This window comes from Erinaceus europaeus, chromosome 2, assembly GCF_950295315.1.
Source record: "Erinaceus europaeus chromosome 2, mEriEur2.1, whole genome shotgun sequence".
Lineage (NCBI taxonomy): Eukaryota > Metazoa > Chordata > Mammalia > Eulipotyphla > Erinaceidae > Erinaceus > Erinaceus europaeus.
The window spans coordinates 7353721-7376169 of record NC_080163.1 but is presented as its reverse complement, the minus strand read 5'-3'; the positions used below and the strand labels follow the sequence as shown (position 1 = coordinate 7376169).

General features: G+C 45.6%; 1 protein-coding gene across 1 annotated transcript in view; it reads left to right on the top strand.

The window, feature by feature from the left end:
* The window catches only part of LOC103123650 (zinc finger protein 420), a 98712-nt gene that overhangs the window by 7641 nt on the left and 68622 nt on the right, over positions 1-22449 (top strand). Inside the window, 3 exon segments of the mRNA XM_060175932.1 lie at positions 5-100; positions 6156-7211; positions 11189-11198. Of these exon segments, the coding sequence (XP_060031915.1) occupies positions 5-100; positions 6156-7211; positions 11189-11198 (1162 nt within the window).

Here is a 22449-nt window from a genome sequence, read left to right as displayed (position 1 = left end):
CCAGGTCTTGCCGTTTCCAAACCAGATGTGATCTACTTCCTGGAGCAAGGCAGAGAACCCTGGAGGAGCAAGAAAGCCGTGAACAGAGGTCCGTCCCCAGGTGAGCAGCATCATGCAGGTGAGAGAAGCGGCTGCAGGTCATCAGTCACCAGCTGGTCGGGAGGACGCAGGCTCTGGGAATCAGAACACTGTCCTCCTAGCCTGTCAGTGCCGAAAGCCAGGCCCCCACTCAGCAGCTCTCAGGGATTGCCAACGGTGTTTGGCAAACATAGTGATTCCTTCCTGGAACATTTTCTTCTTTACTTTCTATTATTTATTTATTTTACCTGAAACACTGCTCAGCTCTGGCTTATTGTGGTGCTGGGAATCGAACCTGGGACCTCTGGTACTGTAGGCATGAGAGTCTTCTTGTGTAACCATTATGCTATCTCCTTAGCCCACATTTCTCTCTCTCACTCTCTCTTTAATTTTAATTTATTTGTTATTAGACAGAGAACTTGACAGGAGAGGGGGAGATAGGGAGGTAACTGCAGCCCTGCTTCACCACTCGTGAAGATTCTCTCCTGCATGTGGGGACAGGGGGCTTGAACCTGAGTCCTTGTGCACCGTAATGTGTGTATTAACCAGGTGCACCACCACCTGGTCCCAAAGTGTATTTATTTATTTATTCATTATTGGATAGAGTCAGAAACTGAGAGGGGAGAGGGAGAGAGACAGAGAGACACCTGCAGGTCTGCTTGACCACTAGTGAAACTTCCCCCTGCAGGTGGGAACCGGAGGCTTGAACCTGCTTCCTTGTGCACTGTAATGTGTGCTTGCCTGGCCCCCACATAAGTCATCAGCAGTCCTCTCAGAGGACTGTAGTCTGCCCCTGCCATTTGTTTATGTATTAACATGGCACAGACAAGGGAGATAAAGAGAGATGCAACATTACTTTAATGTATCAGACTTGAAAAACCTCATGCTTTTTTCCCTTTTGTTTGCCCTTGTTGCTTTTTATTGTTGTTGTAGTTACAAGTATTGTTGTTATTGATGTCATCATTGTTAGATAGGACAGAGAGAAATGGAGAGAAGAGGGGAAAACAGAGAGGGGGAGAAAGATAGACACCTGCAGACCTGCTTCACCGCCTGTGAAGCGATTCCCCTGCAGCTGGGGAGACGGGGGCGCGAACCAGGATCCTTACGCAGGTCCCTGTGCTTCGCACCACGTGCGCTTAACCTGCTGCACTACCGCCGGACTCCCGGAGCTTGTACTTTTTAAGTACAAAGCTCTAGGCACTGGGCCACATATCTTTGCTTCTTTGAAAGGTGAAAGATTGATAGATGCTGAAGAGAAACCTTTTTTTTTTTTGACTAGAGCACTGCTCAGCTCTGGTTTACAGTGGTACGGAGGACTGAACCTGGGATTTTTGAGCCTCAGGCATGAGAGTCCCTTTGCATAACCATTATGCTATCTATCCTCTGCCCCAGAGAATGCTCTTAGCTTCTTTAAATGTCAGTGTGTTGCAAGGATCCCTGCTTTCAAGCCCCCACCTCTCCACCTGTGGAGAGGAGGCGTCACTTCACAAGTGTTGAAGCTGGCCTGCCGGTGTCTTATCTTTCTCCCTCTCAATCTGCCACTCCCCTCTCAATTTTTCTCTGTCCTGTCAAATAAAAAATAGGGGGAAAACGGGGGGGGGGGGGGGGGGAGAGAAAAAAATGGCCGCCAGGAATGGTGGATTCATGTGCAGGCACTGAACCCTGGAGGCAACCCTGGGTTCACTAGATTGAGTGCACATATTATCGTGCAAGAACCCATGTTTAAGGCCCCGGTGCCCGCCTGCAGAGAGGAAGCTTCCTGAGTGGGGAAGAGGGCAGAGGTGTCTGTCTTTTTTTTTTTAATGTATCTTTTTATTTATTTTTTATTTATTTGTTTATTTTCCTTTTTGTTGCCCTTGTTGTTTAACATTGTTGTGGTTATTAATGTCGTCGTTGTTGGGTAGGACAGAGAGAGATGGAGAGAGGAGGGGAAGGCAGAGGGGGGGAGAGACAGACAGACACCTGCAGACCTGCTTCACCGCTTGTGAAGCGACTCCCCTGCAGGTGGGGAGCGGGGGGCTCGAACCGGATATTTACCCGGTCCCTGCGTTTCGCGCCACGTGCGCTTAACCCGCGCCACCGCCCGACTCGCGGTGTCTGTCTTTTATCTCTTCCTATCTCCTTCTTCCCTCAAATTCTCTCCATCTCTAGCAAAAAGTAAAAAGGAAGGAAGGAAAGAAGAGGGCTGGGGAGACAACATAATTGTTACGCGGACGACGACTTTCATGCCTGAGGTTCTGAGGTCGCAGGTTCAATCCCTACACCCAGCACCCACCATAAGCCAGAGCTGAGCAGTGCGGGGGGGGGGGGGGGGGGGGGCAAGCACCAAGTCCCTGTGATAAACCCTGGTGGTAATAAAATAAAACCAGATCGGGGGTCGGGCGGTGGCGCAGTGGGTTAAGCCCATGTGGCGCAAAGCACAAGGACCGACATAAGGATCCCGGTTCGAGCCCCCAGCTCCCCACCTGCAGGGAAGTCGCTTCACAGGTGGTGAAGCAGGTCTGCAGGTGTCTGTCTTTCTCTCCTCCTCTCTGTCTTCCCCTCCTCTCTCCATCTCTCTCTGTCCTATCCAACAATGAACAACATCAACAATGGCAATAATAATAACCACAACGAGGCAACAAAAGGGGGAAAAAGTGGCCTCCAGGAGCGGTGGATTCATGATGCAGGCACCGAGTCCAGCAGTAACCCTGGAGGAAATAAATAAGTAAATAAATAAAACCAGATCATTAGAGGTAGCTGAGAGTACCCCTCCCACACACACACACACACACACACACACACTTTTCTGAAATGACCCAAGTAGTGTTTGATTACTTTAATTGCTACATCAGAACTTCCACTTGGCCATAATTACATGTTTTTCTCAAAGAATGTTTCTTCTGCTTGCCAGGCTGACTTTTATGTTCCCTGGTCTGCTGCATTCTTTCAGTTTTTCTTCCTTGTAGGGTAGCTATGGAATTTATTCTGTTACCAGAGTAACTGCTCAGCTCCGGTTTACAATGGTCTTGGGCTTTGAACCTGGGAAATCAAAGCTTTAGGCATGAGAGTATATTTTGTTGTGGTTATTTATAAAATAAAAAATATCAACAAAATCATAGGATAAGAGGGGTACAATTCCACACAGTTTCCACCAACAGAGTTCCGTACCCATCTCCTCCATTGGAAGCTTTCCTATTCTTTATCTCTGGGAGCGTGGAGTCAGGATCATTATGGGGTGCAAAAGGTGGGAGGTCTGGCTTCTAATTGCTTCTCCGCTGGACATGGGTGTTGGCAGGTAGATCCATACTCCTAGCCTGTTCCTAGTGGCACAGGGCTCTGGAAGAGGTGGGGGTCCAGGACACACTGTTGAGGTCAGCTGCCCAAGGATGTCAGGTTGGCATCATGATAGCATCTGCAACTTGGTGTCTGAAAAAGCATTAAGATATAAAGAAGAACAAATGTTTGTGGTCCGGGAGATGGCGCAGTGGATAAAGCATTGGATTCTCAAGCATAAGGTCCTGAGTTCAATCCCTGGCAGCACAATTACCAGAGTGATGTCTGGTTCTTTCTCTTTCTCCTATCATTTCTCATAAATAGATAAATAAAATCTTTTAAAAATTTTTTAAAAAGAACAAATTGTTTAATAAGCTGGAACCTAAAGGTAAGAATATAGCAGATGAGATTTGAGGTCTAGATTTTGGAAAAATTTTAGGTATATTCTAAGGAGCCCATGACCTTACTAATTTTTGCCTGAGCTTGACAGCTAACATGCAGGTGGGCCAGAGGTACTATCTGGGGAGATGGTGTCAGGGTTGGAAATAGCACTAGAAAGCTGGATCAGGGCAGAGAGTAGCTCCCAAATATGGGAAAGGTGTGTAAGTATCATATCAGGGTGTTGTTTTTGGTTTGTTTGTTTGTTTTGCCTTTCTACTTGCTTGCTGTTTTGGGTCACCACAACCTATCATGTACTTTTGCTTTAAGGTGTATGTCTCCCCTGACTTATGGGCACATGTGCACATGTGCTCTCTCTCATGGGCCCTGGTCTGTATCTCAGTTCTGCAGCTTTGTAAGGAGGTGCACCGCACGATAGGGAATTGAGGAGTCCTGTGAGCTAGGAATGGACTCACCAGAGTGCTGGAGCTGAAGGGTTAACACAGGCATGAGAGTATTTTTGCATGACCATCACGCTGTCTCTCTCACCTGTGCTATTGATGGGGAATTTTCTCCGAGCCGAATCAAGGCAGCATTCTACAAAGTATAGATGTGACTGGTGCCTCAGGTGGGCGAAGGTGAAGGGAGTTCATTACAGCCGGGCCAAGAGTCCAGTTGGCACTGGGAACCCAAGACCCCGAGTATGAACACTACTGATTATTTAGACCCTAAAGCTGGGTGGGCACTGCGGTGAGCACCGATTACAGAAGCGAATGTCAGGAGAGATTGGCTGATTTTAGATGGGGAATTCCAAGGAGGGTTCCAGGGTTTCCAGAGGGGTGGTCTTGAGTGGACCACCACTCAGTTGTGTTGGTTCAAATAGCAGGCCTGGCATTCTTCCCAGAATAGGGAACAGCAGCTCTTGGCTCTTCTCCCAGAACACAGGTCCTAGGGGCGTCTTTTATCTGTGTATGACACTCAGTTTCTACCTGGTTGTGCCCTGACGGACCTCTTTATAGAGCATGTTAACATACTAAAACACCCTTTAGTATTGTATTTTCTTGTAATCTCCTAGTCTTTATACCACTGTACTAAATATTTAACTGCAGCATAACATCCTGTTATACGTGATATTTAAACATATCTTAAATTCTAAGCAGTCACACCTTTTTTAGTACACTCTTTAAAAAATTTTTTTTTTTATTATCTTTATTTATTATTGAGACAGTCAGAAACCGAGAGAGTAGAGGAGATAGAGAGGGAGAGAGAAAGAGAGACACCTGCAGCTTCACCACTTGCAAAGCTTTCCTTCTGCAGGTGGGGACCGGGGGCTCGAACCCGGGTCCTTGTGCACTGTAATACGTGTGCTCAACCAGGTGCGCCACCACCTGGTCCCCCTTAGTACACTCTTTACCATGCTACTTTTCTCAAAGTCTGACTGTAACCTATTCAACTCTTTACTAAACCTGAATTCTTTACAATCCCCGCTCACAGTGTGATTTTGATCTACATAAACATTTTAGCACTGCTCTTAAAAACCTCTCTGACTACCTCCCTCTTTTCTTCTGTGGCATCTCCTCTCCCTTTGCTTTGCTTGTCCATCTTCTCATTATGTAGCTACATTCAAGATCTTACAGGTATTGCTTTGAATTCACACTTAGCAATTTTTTGTTTTGTTTTGTTTTTCTGTATTGAGGGATAATGTTTTACAGTATAAAGGAAAATACAATAGTTTGTACATGCATAACATTTCCCAGTTTTCCACTTAACAGTACAACCCCCACCAGGTCCTCTGCCATCATGATTCAGGACCTGAAACCACCCCCCCCCAACACCGACCCCAGAATCTTTTACTTTAGTGCAATACACCAACTTCATTCCAAGTTCTGCTTAGTGTTTTCTCTTCTGATCTTATTTTTCAACAAGAGTAGATACTACTTTTTTATTTTTTTAAAGATTTTATTTATTAATGAGAAAGCTAGGCGGAGAGAGAGAAAGAACCAGACATCACTCTGGTACATGTGCTGCCGGGGATTGAACTCAGGACCTCACGCTTGAGAGTCTGATGCTTTATCCACTGCGCCACCTCCCGGACCACTTATTATTTTTTTATTTATAAAAAAGGAAACATTGACAAAACCATAGGATAAGAGGGGTATAGCTCCACACAGTTCCCACCACCAGAGTTCCATATCCCATCCCCTCCCCGAGTAGCTTTCCTAGTCTTTATCCCACTGGGAGTATGGACCCAGGGTCATTGTAGGATGCAGAAGGTGGAAGGTCTGGCTTCTGTCATTGCTTCCCCGCTGAACATGGGCGTTGACAGGTGGATCCATACTCCCAGCCTGCCTCTCTCTTTCCCTCAGACTTTGCAAGTTTTACTGTCTTCCTTTCTCTAGAGATGGAAAAACAAGTACATATTGGCCTTTGTTGTTGTTTTTCAGTATTGGAGTCCAGGTATGATACTAAGGTGCTATCTCCAAAGCAGCGTGTTTATGAAATGCAGTCACCCCCTTGGGAAACAGTGGAAAACCTCACCAGGTATAGTCTTGAGTGCTCGAGTTTCCAAGATGATTGGGAACTCAGAGGCCAGCTTGACAGACAGCAGGGAAATCCAGATGGACATTTGAGCCTCCGTTGTGAAGAAACGCCCTCTTTTGTCCAACCTGCACCCTTTACCTTTTATACAAAGACTCACACTAGAGAAAAAACGTATGGATATAAGGACCGTAGGAAAGGCTTCTTGCAAGAGGACTTCCTTGTCCATCACCAAGGGATTCATACGAATGAGAAACCTCACCGATGCAAGGAATGTGGAAAAGCCTTTAAGTACGGCTCCCGACTCATTCAACACGAGAACATTCATTCTGGCAAGAAACCCTATGGTTGTAAGGAATGTGGGAAGGCCTTCAATTCCAGTTCGAATTTCATTCAGCACAAGAGAGTTCACACTGGCGAGAAGCCTTACGGGTGTAAGGACTGTGCAAAGGCCTTCAGCCGGAGCTCACAGCTGATCGAGCACCAGCGTATACATACTGGTGAGAAGCCCTATCAGTGTAAGGATTGTGGCAAGGCTTTCAGCCGGGTCTCACACCTCAAAGTACACTCTAGGATCCACAGTGGTGAGAAGCCCTACCTGTGCAAGGAGTGTGAGAAGACGTTTAGTCACCGGTCCCAGTTGGTTCAACACCAGACGATTCACACTGGCAAGAAGCTGTATGAATGTAAGGAGTGCGGGAAAGCCTTTAACCACGGCTCTACCCTGAGGCGACATCAGAGGATCCATACGGGCGAGAAACCCCACCAGTGCAAGGCGTGCGGGAAGACGTTTAGGGTGAGCTCACAGCTGAAGCAACATCAAAGAATTCACACCGGAGAAAAACCCTACCCCTGTACGGTGTGCGGGAGGGCTTTCAAACGGGTCTCCCATCTCACCGCCCATTGTAGAATTCATACAGGGGAGAAGCCGTTTGAGTGTAAGGAGTGTGGGAAGGCCTTTAGTCGTTGCTCACTACTGCTTCAACACCAGGCACGCCGTACGAAAGAAAAGAACTGTGAGAGTAAGGGACATGAGAAGAGACTAAAGCAAGAAGCGACTACTGTCCAGCATCAGAGAACACGTGGTAGAGAAACACAGGTGGACAAGGTGAAGATAGAAAAGCCTCCCACCGGCACTTACCCCTTAGTAGTTATCAAAAAACTGACGTTAGCAAGCGGCCACAGGAATGGAAGCAGTGGGGAAAGCCCATGAGTTAAATCTCACGCCATCCTGCTCTAACACGGAAAGCAAGAAGATATTGCAGGTGAGATGCCTTTTTTTGTTCCGAGGTATCCATTTTTTTTTCCCATGTCATAAAATTTATGTTGGATAACTTTCATTGATGTAAGTTGTTTAGACCATGGCTGTCGAGTAAGGAAATGTTGAGGAGAACATGGTCTCTAACATATTTATATTTCTAACCACAGTGTAATGGTGTCAGTTGTCAAAAAAGTTTTATCTTTCTTGGAATTAAAAGAAGAAAAAGCAAATAAACATCCCAGCCAAATGTTTCTTGGGTTAACAAGGAAATAAATCATGCATCCCCCCCCCCAATGGTAATGAAAGAATGACACAGTTTTATATGCTAAGACGTGTGTTGTGGCTGAAGTTACTCAAAGGAATTTTTTTTTCCTGTTTTGGGTGGGATTAGTGGTTTAAGTCAACAGTAAAATACAGTAGTTGGTTCATGTATAACATTTCTCAGTTTTTTGTTTTTTTTCCTCCTCCAGGGTTATTGCTGGGCTTGGTGCTTGCACCATGAATCCACCGCTCCTGGAGGCCCTTTTCCCCCCTCTTGTTGTCCTTGTTGTTGTAGCCTCGTTGTGGTTATTATTATTGTCATTGTTGATGTTGTTCGTTGTTGGATAGGACAGAGAGAAATGGAGAGAGGAGGGGAAGACAGAGAGGGGGAGAGAAAGACAGACACCTGCAGACCTGCTTCACCGCCTGTGAAGCGACTTCCCTGCAGGTGGGGAGCTGGGGGCTCGAACCGGGATCCTTACGCCGGTCCCTGCGCTTTGTGCCACATGCGCTTAACCCACTGCGCCACCGCCCGACCCCCAACATTTCTCAGTTTTCCACATAACACTCTAGCCCCCCACCTAGGTCCTCCTCTGCCATCATGTTCCAGGACCTGAACCCTCCACCCCCTGCCCCAGAGTCCTTTACTTCGGTGCAATGTACCAAAACCCAGCCCGAGTTCTGCTTTGTGTTTTCCCTTCTGTTCTTCAAAGGAATGTGTATGGCCTTTACATGCAAGGAAAACTTGAAAACCCAAAAGATTATTCTCAAATGTACTAGCTATACTATGCAGAAGGTCAGGGAAGAAATCACCTAGCCCAGATAATGCATGAGCACATTAAGAGAAAACAAAGAAAATTTGGTATTCTCAATAGCCCGTCTTTATTTCTTCCTGATCCAAGGGCAAAGCAGACTTAGGGACATGCCTTCTAACTTCCATGTTCTGTCTCTCACAGCCAGATGTCAGTTTGCTATGCAGCTATCATACCTGACTCTCCTTTCCGTCACCAGCATCGGCATTTTGCCTTAGACTCTGAGTATGTCAGATGCTCACTTTTCAGCCTCCTTCCCAGATGGGGATGGCCCATCCATTCCGGTGTTAAGGCAGTATTGTCCAGAAATCTTTAGGGGCTTTCAGACTGATGCTCGTCATCCAGAAGAGACCAGTATATTAGGACAATTTCCCTTCTCTCGTTTTCTACTTTTAAACATTTTCCTGTGAGAGTGTCTGCAGTCACTGTGGTCATTTTGGAACCAGAAGAGTAAACAGGACATCAGAGAGGCCCTGACCACACTAAGCTACAAGGTAAATTCTGGAATTATTCCTTGTTAGGAAGAAAAGTGAACTTCGTAAAAGAAAGAAAGGAAAGGAATAGTAAACTTGAATGGCCAGAGTTCCTTTTGGCTAGACATTTTGTAAACTTGTAACCAGCTGCATCTGAAATAATATAACTTCAAAGGTTACTAAGTACTGGTAAATGGAACCTGAAAACATTGCCTATTGTGAATTTTTCTTTGTGGTTAAATACAAGACTGATATTTACATATTGTCCATTACTCTGAAAAAAGGATATACATTTTTTGATAGAAGATTCTATGTCAGCCCACTGAGTTTAATGAGAAAATTATCTGTTTTCTCATGTAATTTGGTATACTGGATCAGGATTTCCTGAAATTTGATTTTTTTTTCTCTTAAGCAAGATCTTGAATTTCCAGAGATTTTTATACCATTTCTTGTTTGTCCTGTAGAGATATGACTAAAACTTTATGTCTCAGTTATGCCTTTTGCCATTATATAATAGTGGACTCTGCCTAATTCAGGGGCCAGTGAGCCAAATCTGGCTCCTATCTGTTTTACAAATAAAGTTTTATTGGAACACAGCCATGTTCATTTATTTATATAGTGCCTCTGTTAGCTTTCGCACCGTCACAGCAGCACTGAGTATTGTAGCAAACTGTAAAGCCACTAAACCCGAGTTTACATAAAGGCTTTGCCATCCCTGGGAGTCCTTGGGTGACATTAATTTTCACACCCACCTGATACCAGTAGGGGTGGTTTGTCTTTCTTTGCCATCTTTTCCCGTCCGTTGATTTTTCAACCTTATAACTTTTAGTTGTTCCTTATAAAACAGGGCTGAGGAACATATTTTTCCACCTCAGGTTACTTGACTATGTACAACATTATTTAAGGGCCATACAAAATCATCAACTTAATGATTAGTACTTGGTGTCGCTATGCAAAAGTTTCTCTCTCTCTCTCTCTCTTTTTTAAATGTATTATTGGATAGAGACAGAAAATGAGAGGGGAGGGGGAGATAGAGAGGGACAGAGACAGACAGACACCTGCAGCCCTACTTCACCACTCGTGACGCTTTCCCTCTGCAGGTGGGGGACTGAGGGCTCGAACCTGGGTCCTTGCACACTGTAATGTGTGTGTGCATGCTTAACCAGGTGTGCCACCACCCAAAAGTTTCTCTATGTTTCAGTTACAGTCAATAATTAAAAAGAAAAAGACTTCTGGGAGCACTGGGAGGCCCCATGATGACCCTGCTGGCAAAATAAATAAATAGGACTAAGGAGACAGTATAATGGTCCTGCGAAAGACTCAGGTGTGAGGTGCTCTGAGGTCCCAGGTACAATCCTTAGCACCATAAACCAGAGCTGGGCAGCACTCAGGTAAAATGATAGTAACAATAATAAAAGAAAAATGGGGGTGGGGTCAGGAGGTAGGCAGTAGGTTAAGCGCACATGGCCTGAAGCGCAAAGACCAGTGTAAGGATCCTGGTTCGAGCCCCTGGCTCCCCATCTGCAGTGGGGTCACTTCACAGACGGTGAAGCAGATCCACAGGTGTCCTTCTCTCCCCCTCTCTGTCTTCCCCTCCTCTCGATTTCTCTCCTATCCAACAACAACGGCATCAATAACAACAAAATAATAACCACAACAAGGGCAACAAAAGTGAAGAAATAGCTTCCAGGAGCAGTGGATTCATGGTGCAGGCACCGAGCCCCTGCAATAACCCTGAAAGCAAAAAAGTAAAATTAATTAATTAATTAATTAATTAATTAAAAGAAAAATAGGGCTGGACAGTGGCACACCTGGTTAAGTGCATATATCACCATGTGCAAGGACCCCAGATTTGAGCCCATGCTCCCCACCTGTGTGTGTGTGTGTGTGGGGGGCCACTTCATGAGTGGTGTAGCAGGTCTATAGATGTCTTTCTCTTTCTATCTCCTCTCCTCAATTTCTATCTGTCCTGTCGAATAAAAATAGAAAGAAAAAAATGGCCGCTGGGAGCAGTGGATTTGTAGTGCAGGCACCAAGCCCCAGCAATAGCCCTGGTAGAAAAAGGAAGGTAGGAAGGAAGGAAGGAAGGAAGGAAGGAATGAAGGAATATCATAGTGGGTCTGGACATAAAGAGTGGGACATGTTCTTTGCTGTGTATAAGACCCACGTTGGAGCCCAGACACCATTTGGCAGGTGCCATGATGCTACTGGAAGCTTCCTTGCTGTTCTCTCTCTCTCTCTGCAAGATCCCAGAGCCACAGATTATAGAATGCAGTGGGTCAGGAGGAGCACAGGACTTGCTTCCCCCCTGCAGGTAGAGAGAGCCGGGACTCAAACCTGGACCCTTGCCCATGGTGACATGTAAATAAATCTTTTAATTTCAATAACAGGCTGGCAGATAGCTCAGCTGGTAGAGTGCACACGTTGTCATGCACAAGGACTCAAGTTTGAGCTCTGGACCACCACACGTTCAGTCAGGAAGAAGCTCCATGAATGGTGACGTGATGCTCAAGTTCTCTCTGTCTCACCCTCATCCTCTCTGTTTAGAGGCCAGAGAGGCCTCCAGGAGCTGTGGTGTCATGCAAACAGAGCCCTAGCAATTACCCTGTTGGGAAAAGAGAAAGAAAGTAAAAGGAGGGAAGGGAGAAAAAGAAAAGAAAAGAAGAGAAAAGGCCCAGGAAGTCGTGCAGTGGATAAAGTGTTGGACCCTTAAGCATGAGGTCCGGAGCCGGAGTTTGATTCCCCAGCAACATACATGAACTTGTAATGCTTTGGACCTCTCTCTCTGCCTCTTGCTAAAAATAAATAGAACAGTGGTCCAGGAGATGGCGTGCAGGGGATAAAGCACTGGACTCTCTCAAGCATGAGGTCCTGAGTTCAGTCCTCGGCAGCACATGTACCAGAGTGATGCTTGGTTCTTTTTTTTAACTTTTTTTGAATATTTATTTATTCCCTTTTGTTGCCCTTGTAGTTATTGTAGTTATTATTGTTGTTATTGATGTTGTCACTGTTGGATAGGACAGAGAGAAATAGGGGGGGGGAAGACAGACGGGGAGAGAAAGACAGACACCTGCAGACCTGCTTCACCACTTGTGAAGCGACTCCCCTGCAGGTGGGGAGCCGGAGGCTCGAACTAGGATCCTTATGCTGGTCCTTGTGCTTTGCGCCATGTGCGCTTAACCCACTGCACCACCGGCTGACTCCCATGATGCTTGGTTCTTTCTCTCTCCTAATTTTCTTCATGAATAAGTAAAATCTTTAAAAAAAAAATAAATAGAGCCAGACAGTGCAGCAGGTTAAGCACACATGGTGCAAAGTGCAAGGACGAAAGTAAGGATCCCAGTTCGAGCCCCAGGCTCCCCACCTGCAGGGGGGTCGCTTCACAAGCGATGAAGCAGGTCTGCAGGTGTCTGTCTGTCTTTTCTCTCTCCATCTCTGTCTTCCCACCCTCTCTCAGTTTCTCTCTGTCCTATCCAACAACAATGACAGCAATAACAACAACAATAATAACCATAAACAACAAGGGCAACAAAAGGGAAAAAATAGCCTCCAGGAGCAGCGGACTCATAGTGCAAGAACCAGCCCCAGCAATAACCCTGGAGGCAAATAAATAAATAAATAAATAAATAAATAAATAAATAGAATAAAAAGTCCATAGAGGCCCTCTGTGATTTCTCCTGCCACAACAGGTCCTGATAGCATTGTGGAAGGATGTTGGCTTTTCTTTGTCCCCCGTAGGGGAGAGAGAAATTGAGAGGAGAAAGCCCTATACGTACATTTTTTAAATGAAAAGACCTCATTATCATGACTGAGGGTCACAGAGCACCTGTGGTCAGTTGAAGTGCCTGGTGGGTACTGATGGGTAACTTGATGGGTAGTGACTGAAAGTGGGGTGGGAAGGGAAAGCAGTGTGAATGTCAATTTTTTATCTAAATACTTGATGGAATAAACATGATTACCTGTCATTTATCATTAAAAGAAAAAGAGAATTTGAGGGGAAAGAGAGATGGAGGGGGAGAGAGAGAGAGAGAGAAAGGAAGAGACACCTGCTGCCCTGTTTCACCACTGGTGAGACGTCCCCCTGCAAGTGAGGCCCCGGGCTTGATCTTTGCTCATTGTTTTTTGGGTTTTTAAAAAAATTTTATTTATTTATTTAGTTATGAGAAAGGAGGAGAGAGAAAGAACCAGATATCACTCTGGTACATGTGCTGCCCGGGATTGAACTCAGGACCTCATGCTTTAGAGTCCAGTGCTTTATCCATTGAGCCATCTCCCGGACCACAAACTTTGCTCCACCACTCCCACCCCCACCCCCAGGCTGACGGCTTTTGGGTCAATGCCTCTGCTCCCCGGCTCTTCCCTGCACAGGCCCTGGAGAGCTGTGAGGTCCACTGGGCAGAGCCCACATGTCCCTCCACAGGCCCCCGTGTTGCAAGGGGCCTTGAGACTCAAGCCCCACGAAGCTTTAGGCATCTGCAGCAGCGCATGAGGTGAATGAAGCAGGGCCAGACCCCACCCGGCAGGGTCTCAGCAACCTGCCCAGCAGAGCCTGTGGGGTCCTTGGCTGGCAAGTCAAGTCGGGATCACCTGACCCCAGAATATGGGAGGAGCCCCAACAAAGGAACAGAACTGCTGTACCTGTGTCCTCGGGCCAGTAGGTGGCGCTGTGACACCACGAATCAGCCCCTGGGTGCTGCAGGCATCAGTTTTTTTTTCTCTCTCACCCTGTGATTCATTCCACCATGTTTTTATTGAATCACGCAGGAGGGGGGTAGGGATGGCGTCTGCACAGGTGTCAGCCCTGGAATGGAACCACCCGCCTCAGATCCTGGGTGCTCATGTGCAGTACAGACATAGAACACATCAATTTAATGTTTGTTTTTGTTAGTTGTTTTTTTTTTTTTTTCCCCACAGGATTTATTACAAGAATGAAGTGGGTGGGAAAGGAGGGGAGGGGGGGAGCTCTGTAGCTCTGGCATAAGGTGGCACCAGGAGTTGATCTGCAGTCTGCAATGTTCAGGCAAGGAAGCTGGTGGTATTTCTTTCTTTATAACAGAGCACTGCTCAGCTCTGGCTTATGGTGGCTTGAGTGGGGGTAGGGTGCTGAACCTGGGACCTCAGAGCCTCAGGCAGGCACTAGAAATCCATGTGTTGTCTTACCCCGGACCCCTACTCCCTGTCCGACTTGCTGCTCTTAACAGGGTGAGCTAGCTCCCTGACCCAGACCAAATCAGTTCTAAGAATAATTAACTAGCACAGTGGTTGAGCAGACGACATGCATGTGAGGTGCCCCGTTCCATTCCAGGCACCACCAATAGCCAGAGCTGAGTCACGCTCTGGTGAAAGTGATCATATTAATAGTCATTATTCTTATTATTCATGCATTTATAAAGTTCCCACCTTGTGGCAGGAATCGTTTTAATGTAAAGGGAGGTGGGAGCAGCTAACTGGGGCTCTAGACTGAGTCAGTCATTCAGGGAGACCTTTTTTAAGTTATTTTATTTGTTATTGGATAGAGACAGAGAGAAGTTGAGAGGTGAGGGACATCATAAAGAGGGAATGAGACAGAGAGACACCAGCAGCCTTGCCTCACCACTAGTGAAGCTTTCCCCCTCCAGGTGGAACCATGGGCTTGAACCAAGGTCCTTGTGTGCACTATAATGTGTGTGCTCAACCAGGTCTGCCACTGCCTGCTCCCAGCACTGGCTTCTTTCTTTCTTTCTTCCTTCCTTCCTTCTTTTTTTTTTTTTTAAGATTTTATTTATTTATTAGTGAGAAACATAGGAGGAGAGAGAAAGAGCCAGACATCACTCTGGTACATGTGCTGCGGGGGATTGAACTCAAGATCTCATGCTTGAGAGTCCGATGCTTTATCCACTGCATCACCTCCCAGACCACTCTTTATTATTATTATTATTATTATTATTATTATTGTTATAGTTATTGTTGTCATCGTTGTTGGATAGGACAGAGAGAGAGAAATGGAGAGAGGAGGGGAAGACAGAGAGGAGGAGAGAAAGATAGACACCTGCAGACCTGCTTCACCGCTTGTGAAGCGACTCCCCTGCAGGTGGGGAGTCTGGGCTCGAACCGGGATCCTTACACCAGTCCTTGCACTTTGTGCCACATGTGCTTAACCTGCTACGCTACCGCCCGACTCCCCCTTTTTTTAAATTTTGTTTATTAGGGGCCGGGTGGTGGCACACCCGGGTAAGGACTTGGGTGCAAGTTCCCGCTTCCTACTTGCAGGGGTGAAGCCTCACAAATGATGAGGTCTGCAGGTCTCTCTCTCTCCCTCTTTATCTCCCCTCCCTATCAATTTCTCTCTGTCCTATACGATAAAATGGAAGAAATGGCCACCAAGAGCAGTGGATTCATAGTGCTGGCATCAAACCCCAGCAATAACCCTGGGGGCAAAAAAATAGATTTTATTTATTTATTAATGAGAAAGATAGGAAGGGAGAGAGAATGAGACAGAGAGAGAGAGAAAGAGAACCAGACATCACTCTGGTACATGTGCTGCTGGGGACTGAACTCAGGACCTCATGCTTGAGAGTCCAGTGCTTTATCCCCTGCACACCATCTCCTGGACCACTCTGGGAGACCATTTAACGGGAGAAAGTAAGGACAGAAAAGGAGAAGAAAATAAAAACCATCACGCCTGCAGGGAAGTTGCTTCATAGGTGGTGAAGCAGGTCTGCAGGTGTCTGTCTTCCCCTCCTCTCTCCATTTCTCTCTCTCCTATCCAATAACAGCAGAGAAGAAAAGAAAAAAAAGAAAGTACAAACCGTGTAGACCCCCCAAGAAAGAGAGACAAGGCCAGGTCTTCCCAGCTTTCTAGTCTCTTCAGAAGATGAGCTCCAGCCTGAGCCCCAGGTGTCACACTTGCCTGCATCTGCACCACAGCCTCTGCAGTCAGGGCGGGAGGGAGCTGGGCAGGATATGCAGACACACCCGCTCTTCCTCTGGTCCCTTCTGGCTTCTTGCAGGGTGCAGGGGGAGGGTGCTGCTTTCCGTACACTGCCCTCCAACACAGACACCACCAGGATTATTCCTATGCAGCATGCAGCTTTTCGGCCAAGGAAGCCAGAAGCTCTAGAGCCCGTGTGTATCCCATGTGAGTGCGCCGGTGTGGAGTGGGGGCAGGGTGCTGGTGGGGCTGTGCTCCCACTCTGCCCAGTTTAGCTGGTGGGGCTGTGCTCCCACTCTGCCCAGTTTAGCTGGTGGGGCTGTGCTCCCACTCTGCCCAGTTTAGCTGGTGGGGCTGTGCTCCCACTCTGCCCAGTCTAGCTCCCCCGCCAGCCATGGCTTTCAACCCCGCTGGCTTTGCTCCCTTGCTACTAGCTGAAGGCTTCCACTTCAAAACACTGGCGGGGATGGGATACGGAGATGGGGTGGTGGGAATTGTGTGGAGTTGTACCCCTCTTCTGCTATGGTTTTGTCAGTGTCTCCTTTTTTAAATAAATAAAAAAAAATTTAAAAAAACACTGTTGTTCATATCAGAACCAGCATCTGCCAGGATATTCATGTCCTCTGGGAACTTGGAAAGGTGCAGGAAGGGTGGTGAGCAATGAGGAGTTCCTGACAGCACTCATTCAGTTTCTTTCTTTCTTTCTTTTTCTTTCTTTCTTTCTTTCTTTCTTTCTTTCTTTCTTTCTTTCCTTCTTCCTTTCTTTCTTTCTTTCCTTCTTCCTTTCTTTCTTTCTATCTTCCTTCCTTCCTCCCTTCCCTCCTTTCCCTTCTTCTTCTCCTTCACCTTCTCCTCCTCCTTCTTCTTTTCCTTTCCTTCTTTTCTTTCTTTCTTTCTTTCTTTTTTTTCTCTTTTTGTTGCCTCCAGGGTTATCACTGGAGCTTGGTGCCAGCACTACAAATCCACTGCTTCTGGCAGCCATATATTTTCTTTCCATTTTACTGGATAGGACAGAGGGGAATTGAAAGAGGAGGGAAATAGAGAGGGAGAAAGAAAGATAGACAGCAGCCCTGCTTCACCAGGGGCTTGAACCTGGATCCTTGCGTAAGTCCTTGCACTTGGTAACTATGTACGCTTGACCTAGTAAGCCACCACCCGGCCCATGGTCATTCAGTTTCCGTACGTAATCTGTGGCGTGGTTGGTGAGACAGCTCAGATAGCTCATCTGGTAAAGCGCAGGACGTGTGTCTGAGATGCCCGTGTGTGGCGGACGAGGGCGGCAGCTTCTCTCACTCCCCCATGTGATACACTTAAGTTGCTTCCATATTTTGGTGGTCGTGAATAATGCAGCTGTGAACACGGGGATGCATATATCCCTTGAAGGTAGTGTCTTCCTATCTTTTGGATAAATGCCTAGGCATAGTACTGCTGGATCATAAGGTGTTTCCATTGTGTTTGTATAAGGAGTCTCCCTCCATCCCTCACGTGAAGTCTAGTTTTCCTCTCCACCTGGTGATACCTCATTGTTGGCACAGACTTGCTGTTCTTATTTATTTTGTTAATTTATAAAAAGGAAACATTGACAAAACCATAGGATAAGAGGGATACAGCTCCACAGTTCCCACCACCAGAACTCCATATCCGATCCCCTCCTCTGATAGCTTTCCTATTCTTTATCCCTCTGGGAGTATGGACCCAGCCTCATTATGGAATGCAGAAGATGGAAGGTCTGGCTTCTGTAATTGCTTCCCCGCTGAACATGGGTGTTGACTGGTCGATCCATACTCCCAGTCTGCCTCTCTCTTTCCCTAGTGGGCTGGGGCTCTGGGGAAGTGGGGCTCCAGGACATATTGGTGGGGTTGTCTGTCCAGGGAAGTCTCGGCATCATGTTAGCATCTGGAACCTGGTGGCTGAAAAGAGAGTTAACATATAAAGCCAAACAAATTGTTGACTAATCATGAAACTAAAGGCCTGAATAGTGCAGATGAAGAGTTGGGGGAGTCTCCGATTTATAAAAAGCTACTAGGCCCAATTGACATTCCCACCAGCAGTGCAGGAGGGCTCCTTTGACCCCCACACCCTCTCCAGCATTTACCGCTGTTACCTTTTCTGATGTATGACATTTTCACAGGAGTGAAGTGATATCTCATTGTTGTCTTGATTTGCATTTCTCTGACAATCAGAGACTTGGAGCATTTTTTCATGTGTTTCTCGGCCTTTTGGATCTCTTCTGTGGTGAATATTCTGTCCAAATCCTCTCCCCATTTTTGGATGGGGTTATTTGTTGTCTTGTTGTTGAGTCTGGCAAGCTCTTTATATATGTTGGTTATGAAACTTTTATCTGATGTATGGCATGTAAAGATCTTCTCCCATTCTGTGAGGGGTCTCTTGGTTTGGGTAGTGGTTTCTTTTGCTGTGAAGAAGCTTTTTAATTTGATGTAGTCCCATAGGTCTATACTTGCCTTAGTCTTCTTTGTAATTGGATTTGTTTCATTGAAAATGTCTTTAAAATTTATGCGGAAAAGAGTTCTGCCAATATTTTCCTCTGAGTATTTGATAGTTTGTGGTCTAACATCCAAGTCCTTGATCCACTTGGAATTTACTTTTGTATTTGGTGAAATACAGTGATTCAGTTTCATTCTTCTGCATGTTTCAACCCATTGTTTCCAACACCATTTGTTGAAGAGACTCTGCTTTCCCCATTTTATAGTCTGGGCCCCTTTGTCAAAGATTAGATGTCCAAGGTGTGGGGGCCTCATTTCTGGGCTCTCAGTTCTATTCCACTGGTCAGTGTGTCTGTTCATGTTCCAGTACCAAGCAGTTTTGATGACAATGGCCCTATAATACAGTTTGAGATCTGGAGTGTGATGCCTCCAGTTCTTTTATTTTTTCTCAAGATTGTTTTGGCAATTCTAGGTCTTTTCTGGCTCCAGATAAACATTTGTAGCATTTTTTCTATTCTCCTAAAAAATGTGCTTGGGATCTTGATGGGGATAGCATTGAATTTGTAGATGACTCTGGGTAATATATTCATTTTGATGATCCAACCTCTGTGGAGAACAGTCTGGAGAACTCTCAGAAGGCTAGAAATGGACCTACCCTATGACCCTGCAATTCCTCTTCTGGGGATATATCCTAAGGAACTCAACACATCCATCCAAAAAGATCTGTGTACACATATGTTCTTGGCAGCACAATTTGTAATAGCCAAAACCTGGAAGCAACCCAGGTGTCCAACAACAGATGAGTGGCTGAGCAAGTTGTGGTCTATATACACAATGGAATACTACTCAGCTGTAAAAAATGGTGACTTCACCATTTTCAGCTGATCTTGGATGGACCTTGAAAAAATCATGTTGAGTGAAATAAGTCAGAAACAGAAGGATGAGTATGGGATGATCTCACTCTCAGGCAGAAGTTGAAAAACAAGATCAGAAAAGAAAACACAAGTAGAACCTGAAATGGAATTGGCGTATTGCACCAAAGTAAAAGACTTTGGGGTGGGTAGGTGGGTGGGGAGAATACAGGTCCATGAAGGATGATAAATGACATAGTGGGGGTTGTATTGTTAAATGGGAAACTGGGGAATGTTATGCATGCACAAACTATTGTATTTACTGTTGAATGTAAAACATTAATTCCCCAATAAAGAAATAAATTTTTTTAAAAAGCTACTAGGCCTATTTTATATTCCAAAGGACCCGTGACTATACTAGTTTTTTTTTTCTTCTTCCCCTGAGCCTGACATCTGATATGCAGGTGGATCCAAGTTATTGTCTGGGGAGATGATCTCATGGCTGGAAAAAGGACCAGAAAGCTGAATCACGGAAGAGAGTAGTTCCCAAATATGGGAAAGGTGTATAAGTATTGTTGACTGTAAACCCCATTGATTTGATCTGGGGCCCATATTCAGCTTAGGAGCCTATGTGACCTCTGCATCCCTGTAGATCTGAGCTCACATTCTGTGGTCATGAGTAGGAACGTTCCAAGCTGACCCAATTTCAGGACCCGTCTTCCTCAGGTAGAGCATAGAGTCTGTTGTCCAGCCTCCCTTCAGAGGATGGAACATTCTCTACCGTGGTTGCCCTAAGCTGAGGAAGACGTGCTGTTCTAGCCTTTCATCCTGGTTGTCGTTTATGGAGCTTGCTGAATCTGTACCCCTCTTCCATGGACTTACATCAGATTTGGGAAATTTTAGCCATTATTTCCTCACATATACATTTTTTCCCTTTTTTTCTCTCTCTTCCGAATCTGAGACTTCCTTACAAATATATTAGAACCCTAAAAAAAAGATTATATTGGGGTAGGAGAGAGAGCATAATGGTTATGCAAACAGACTCTCATGCTTGAGGCTCTGAGGTCCCAGGTTCAATCCCCAACACAGCCATAAGCCAGAGCTGAGCAGTGCTCTGGTAAAATTAAAAAAAAAAAAAAAATATATATATATATATATATATATATATATATATATATATATTTCATGAACTGTGGGGAGGGAAGTGGGGAAGAGAATAAAACCGAGCAGTACTCTGGAATATATGGTACCAGAGATCAAACTCAGGGTCCTAAGCCTATAATTCAAGTTCTGTCCCCACTGTGACACCTCTGGCCTGAGATTTATTTATTTTTTAAATAATTTTTTCACTGTTTTTTTTTAGGTGATATGTTGGTTTCTTTTTTTCCCCAATATTTTTTTATTTATTTATCATTGGATAGAGACAGAGAGAAATTCAGAGGGGAGGGGATGACAGAGAGGGAGAGAGAGAGAGAGAGAGACCTGCAGTCCTGCTTCACCACTTGTGAAGCTTTCCCCATTGAGGGGAAAAGCTGTCATTGGTCTTATTATGTCAATTTTGGATTGTTGTACTAAATACTGTAACACATTAAAGAGACTTGGAGGGTGCCGGATGGTAGGGCTGCAGGTTAAGCGCACGTGGTGCAAAGCGCCAGAACCAATCTAAGGATCTCAGTTCGAGCCCCCAGCTCCCCACCTGCAGGGGAATCGCTTCACAAGCAGTGAAGCAGGTCTGCAGGTGTCTATCTTTCTCTCCCCTCTCTGTTTTCCTCTCCCCTCCCCATTTCTTTCTGTCCTATCCAATAACAACAACATAAACAACAATGACAATAATAACTACAACAACAATAAAGCACTGAGCTCAGCAATAACACTGGTGGCAAAAAAATAATAACTTTTATACAGTTGAATGTTGGCACTTCCACTAGATTGTACACAGCAGAGAAAGAGAAAAAAAAAAAAAAAGAATCATGTGAAAAGCCTAGAATAGGAGAATGCCGTATTCTAAAGTCTAAAAATTACTAGGTTGGCTAAACAGGACATAAAGATGGCATGGAAATATTGATCTTGAAAATAAACCAGGGGTCAGGTGGTGGCACACCTGGTTAAGAGTGTGAATAAACCAGGTAAGTAGTCCTTTCTAGGTAATGACTCAGCCATTCTCCCTCCCCTCCGCTCCCCTCCCCTCCCCTCACCTCCCCTCACCTCCCCTCCTCTCCCCTCCTCTCCTCTCCTCTCCTCTTCTCTTCTCTTCTCTTCTCTTCTCTTCTCTTCTCTTCTCTTCTCTTCTCTTCTCCTTTCTTTCCTCTCTCTCTCTCTCTCTCTTTCTCTTTCTTTCTGTAATGCAGTCATTTTCAAAAGTGATACTTCCTCACTTTGGCTTCTTAGAAACTTGTCTGTGTAGAGGGTCCTGGTGGTGACACGCTAGTTGAATGCACATGTTACAATGTGCAAGTACCCAGGTTCAAGTCCCCAGTCCCCACCTGAAGGGGGAAAGCTTTGTGAGTGGTGAAGCAGGACTGCAGGTATCTCTCTATCACTCTCCCTCCTCACCCCCTTTCCTCTCAACTTATGGCTGTCTCTATCTAATAAATAAATAAAGCTAACTTTAAAAAATAAAAAAAAGAAAAGAAGGAGAAACTCTTCTGCACGTCTGAGGTTCTAAGGCCCCAGGCTCAATCCGCAGCGCCACCATAAGTCAGAGCTGACCAGTGCTCCGGCGTCTTTATCTCTGTGTTTAATCAAGTATATATATTTCCCCCTTTTGTTGTTTATCGCTGTTGTTGTTGTTATTATTGTTGTTAGGACAGAGAGAAATGGAGACAGGAGGGGAAGACAGAGAGGGGGAGAGAAAGACAGACACCTGCAGACCTGCTTCACCGCTGAACCCCCTGCAGATGGGGTTCCGGGGGCTCGAACCTGCAGGTCCTTGTGCTTCGCACCACATGTGCTTAATTAACCTGGTGCGCTACCGCCCAACCCCCCCATAAATATATATTTTAAAAAAGAGTGAAAGGGAGGAAGGAAAAGAGAGTGACAAAAGAAAGCTCTTCTGAATCCTTCTATCCATTGGGGAAAAACTTGCTCTATCACTTCTTCTTCTTCTTCTAGCGTTTGCCCTTCTTCCGTAGCCAGTCAACAGGTCAGGTTGAAAGCTGTCAGGAGCTGCTTGTTGCTGGCTTTGAAAG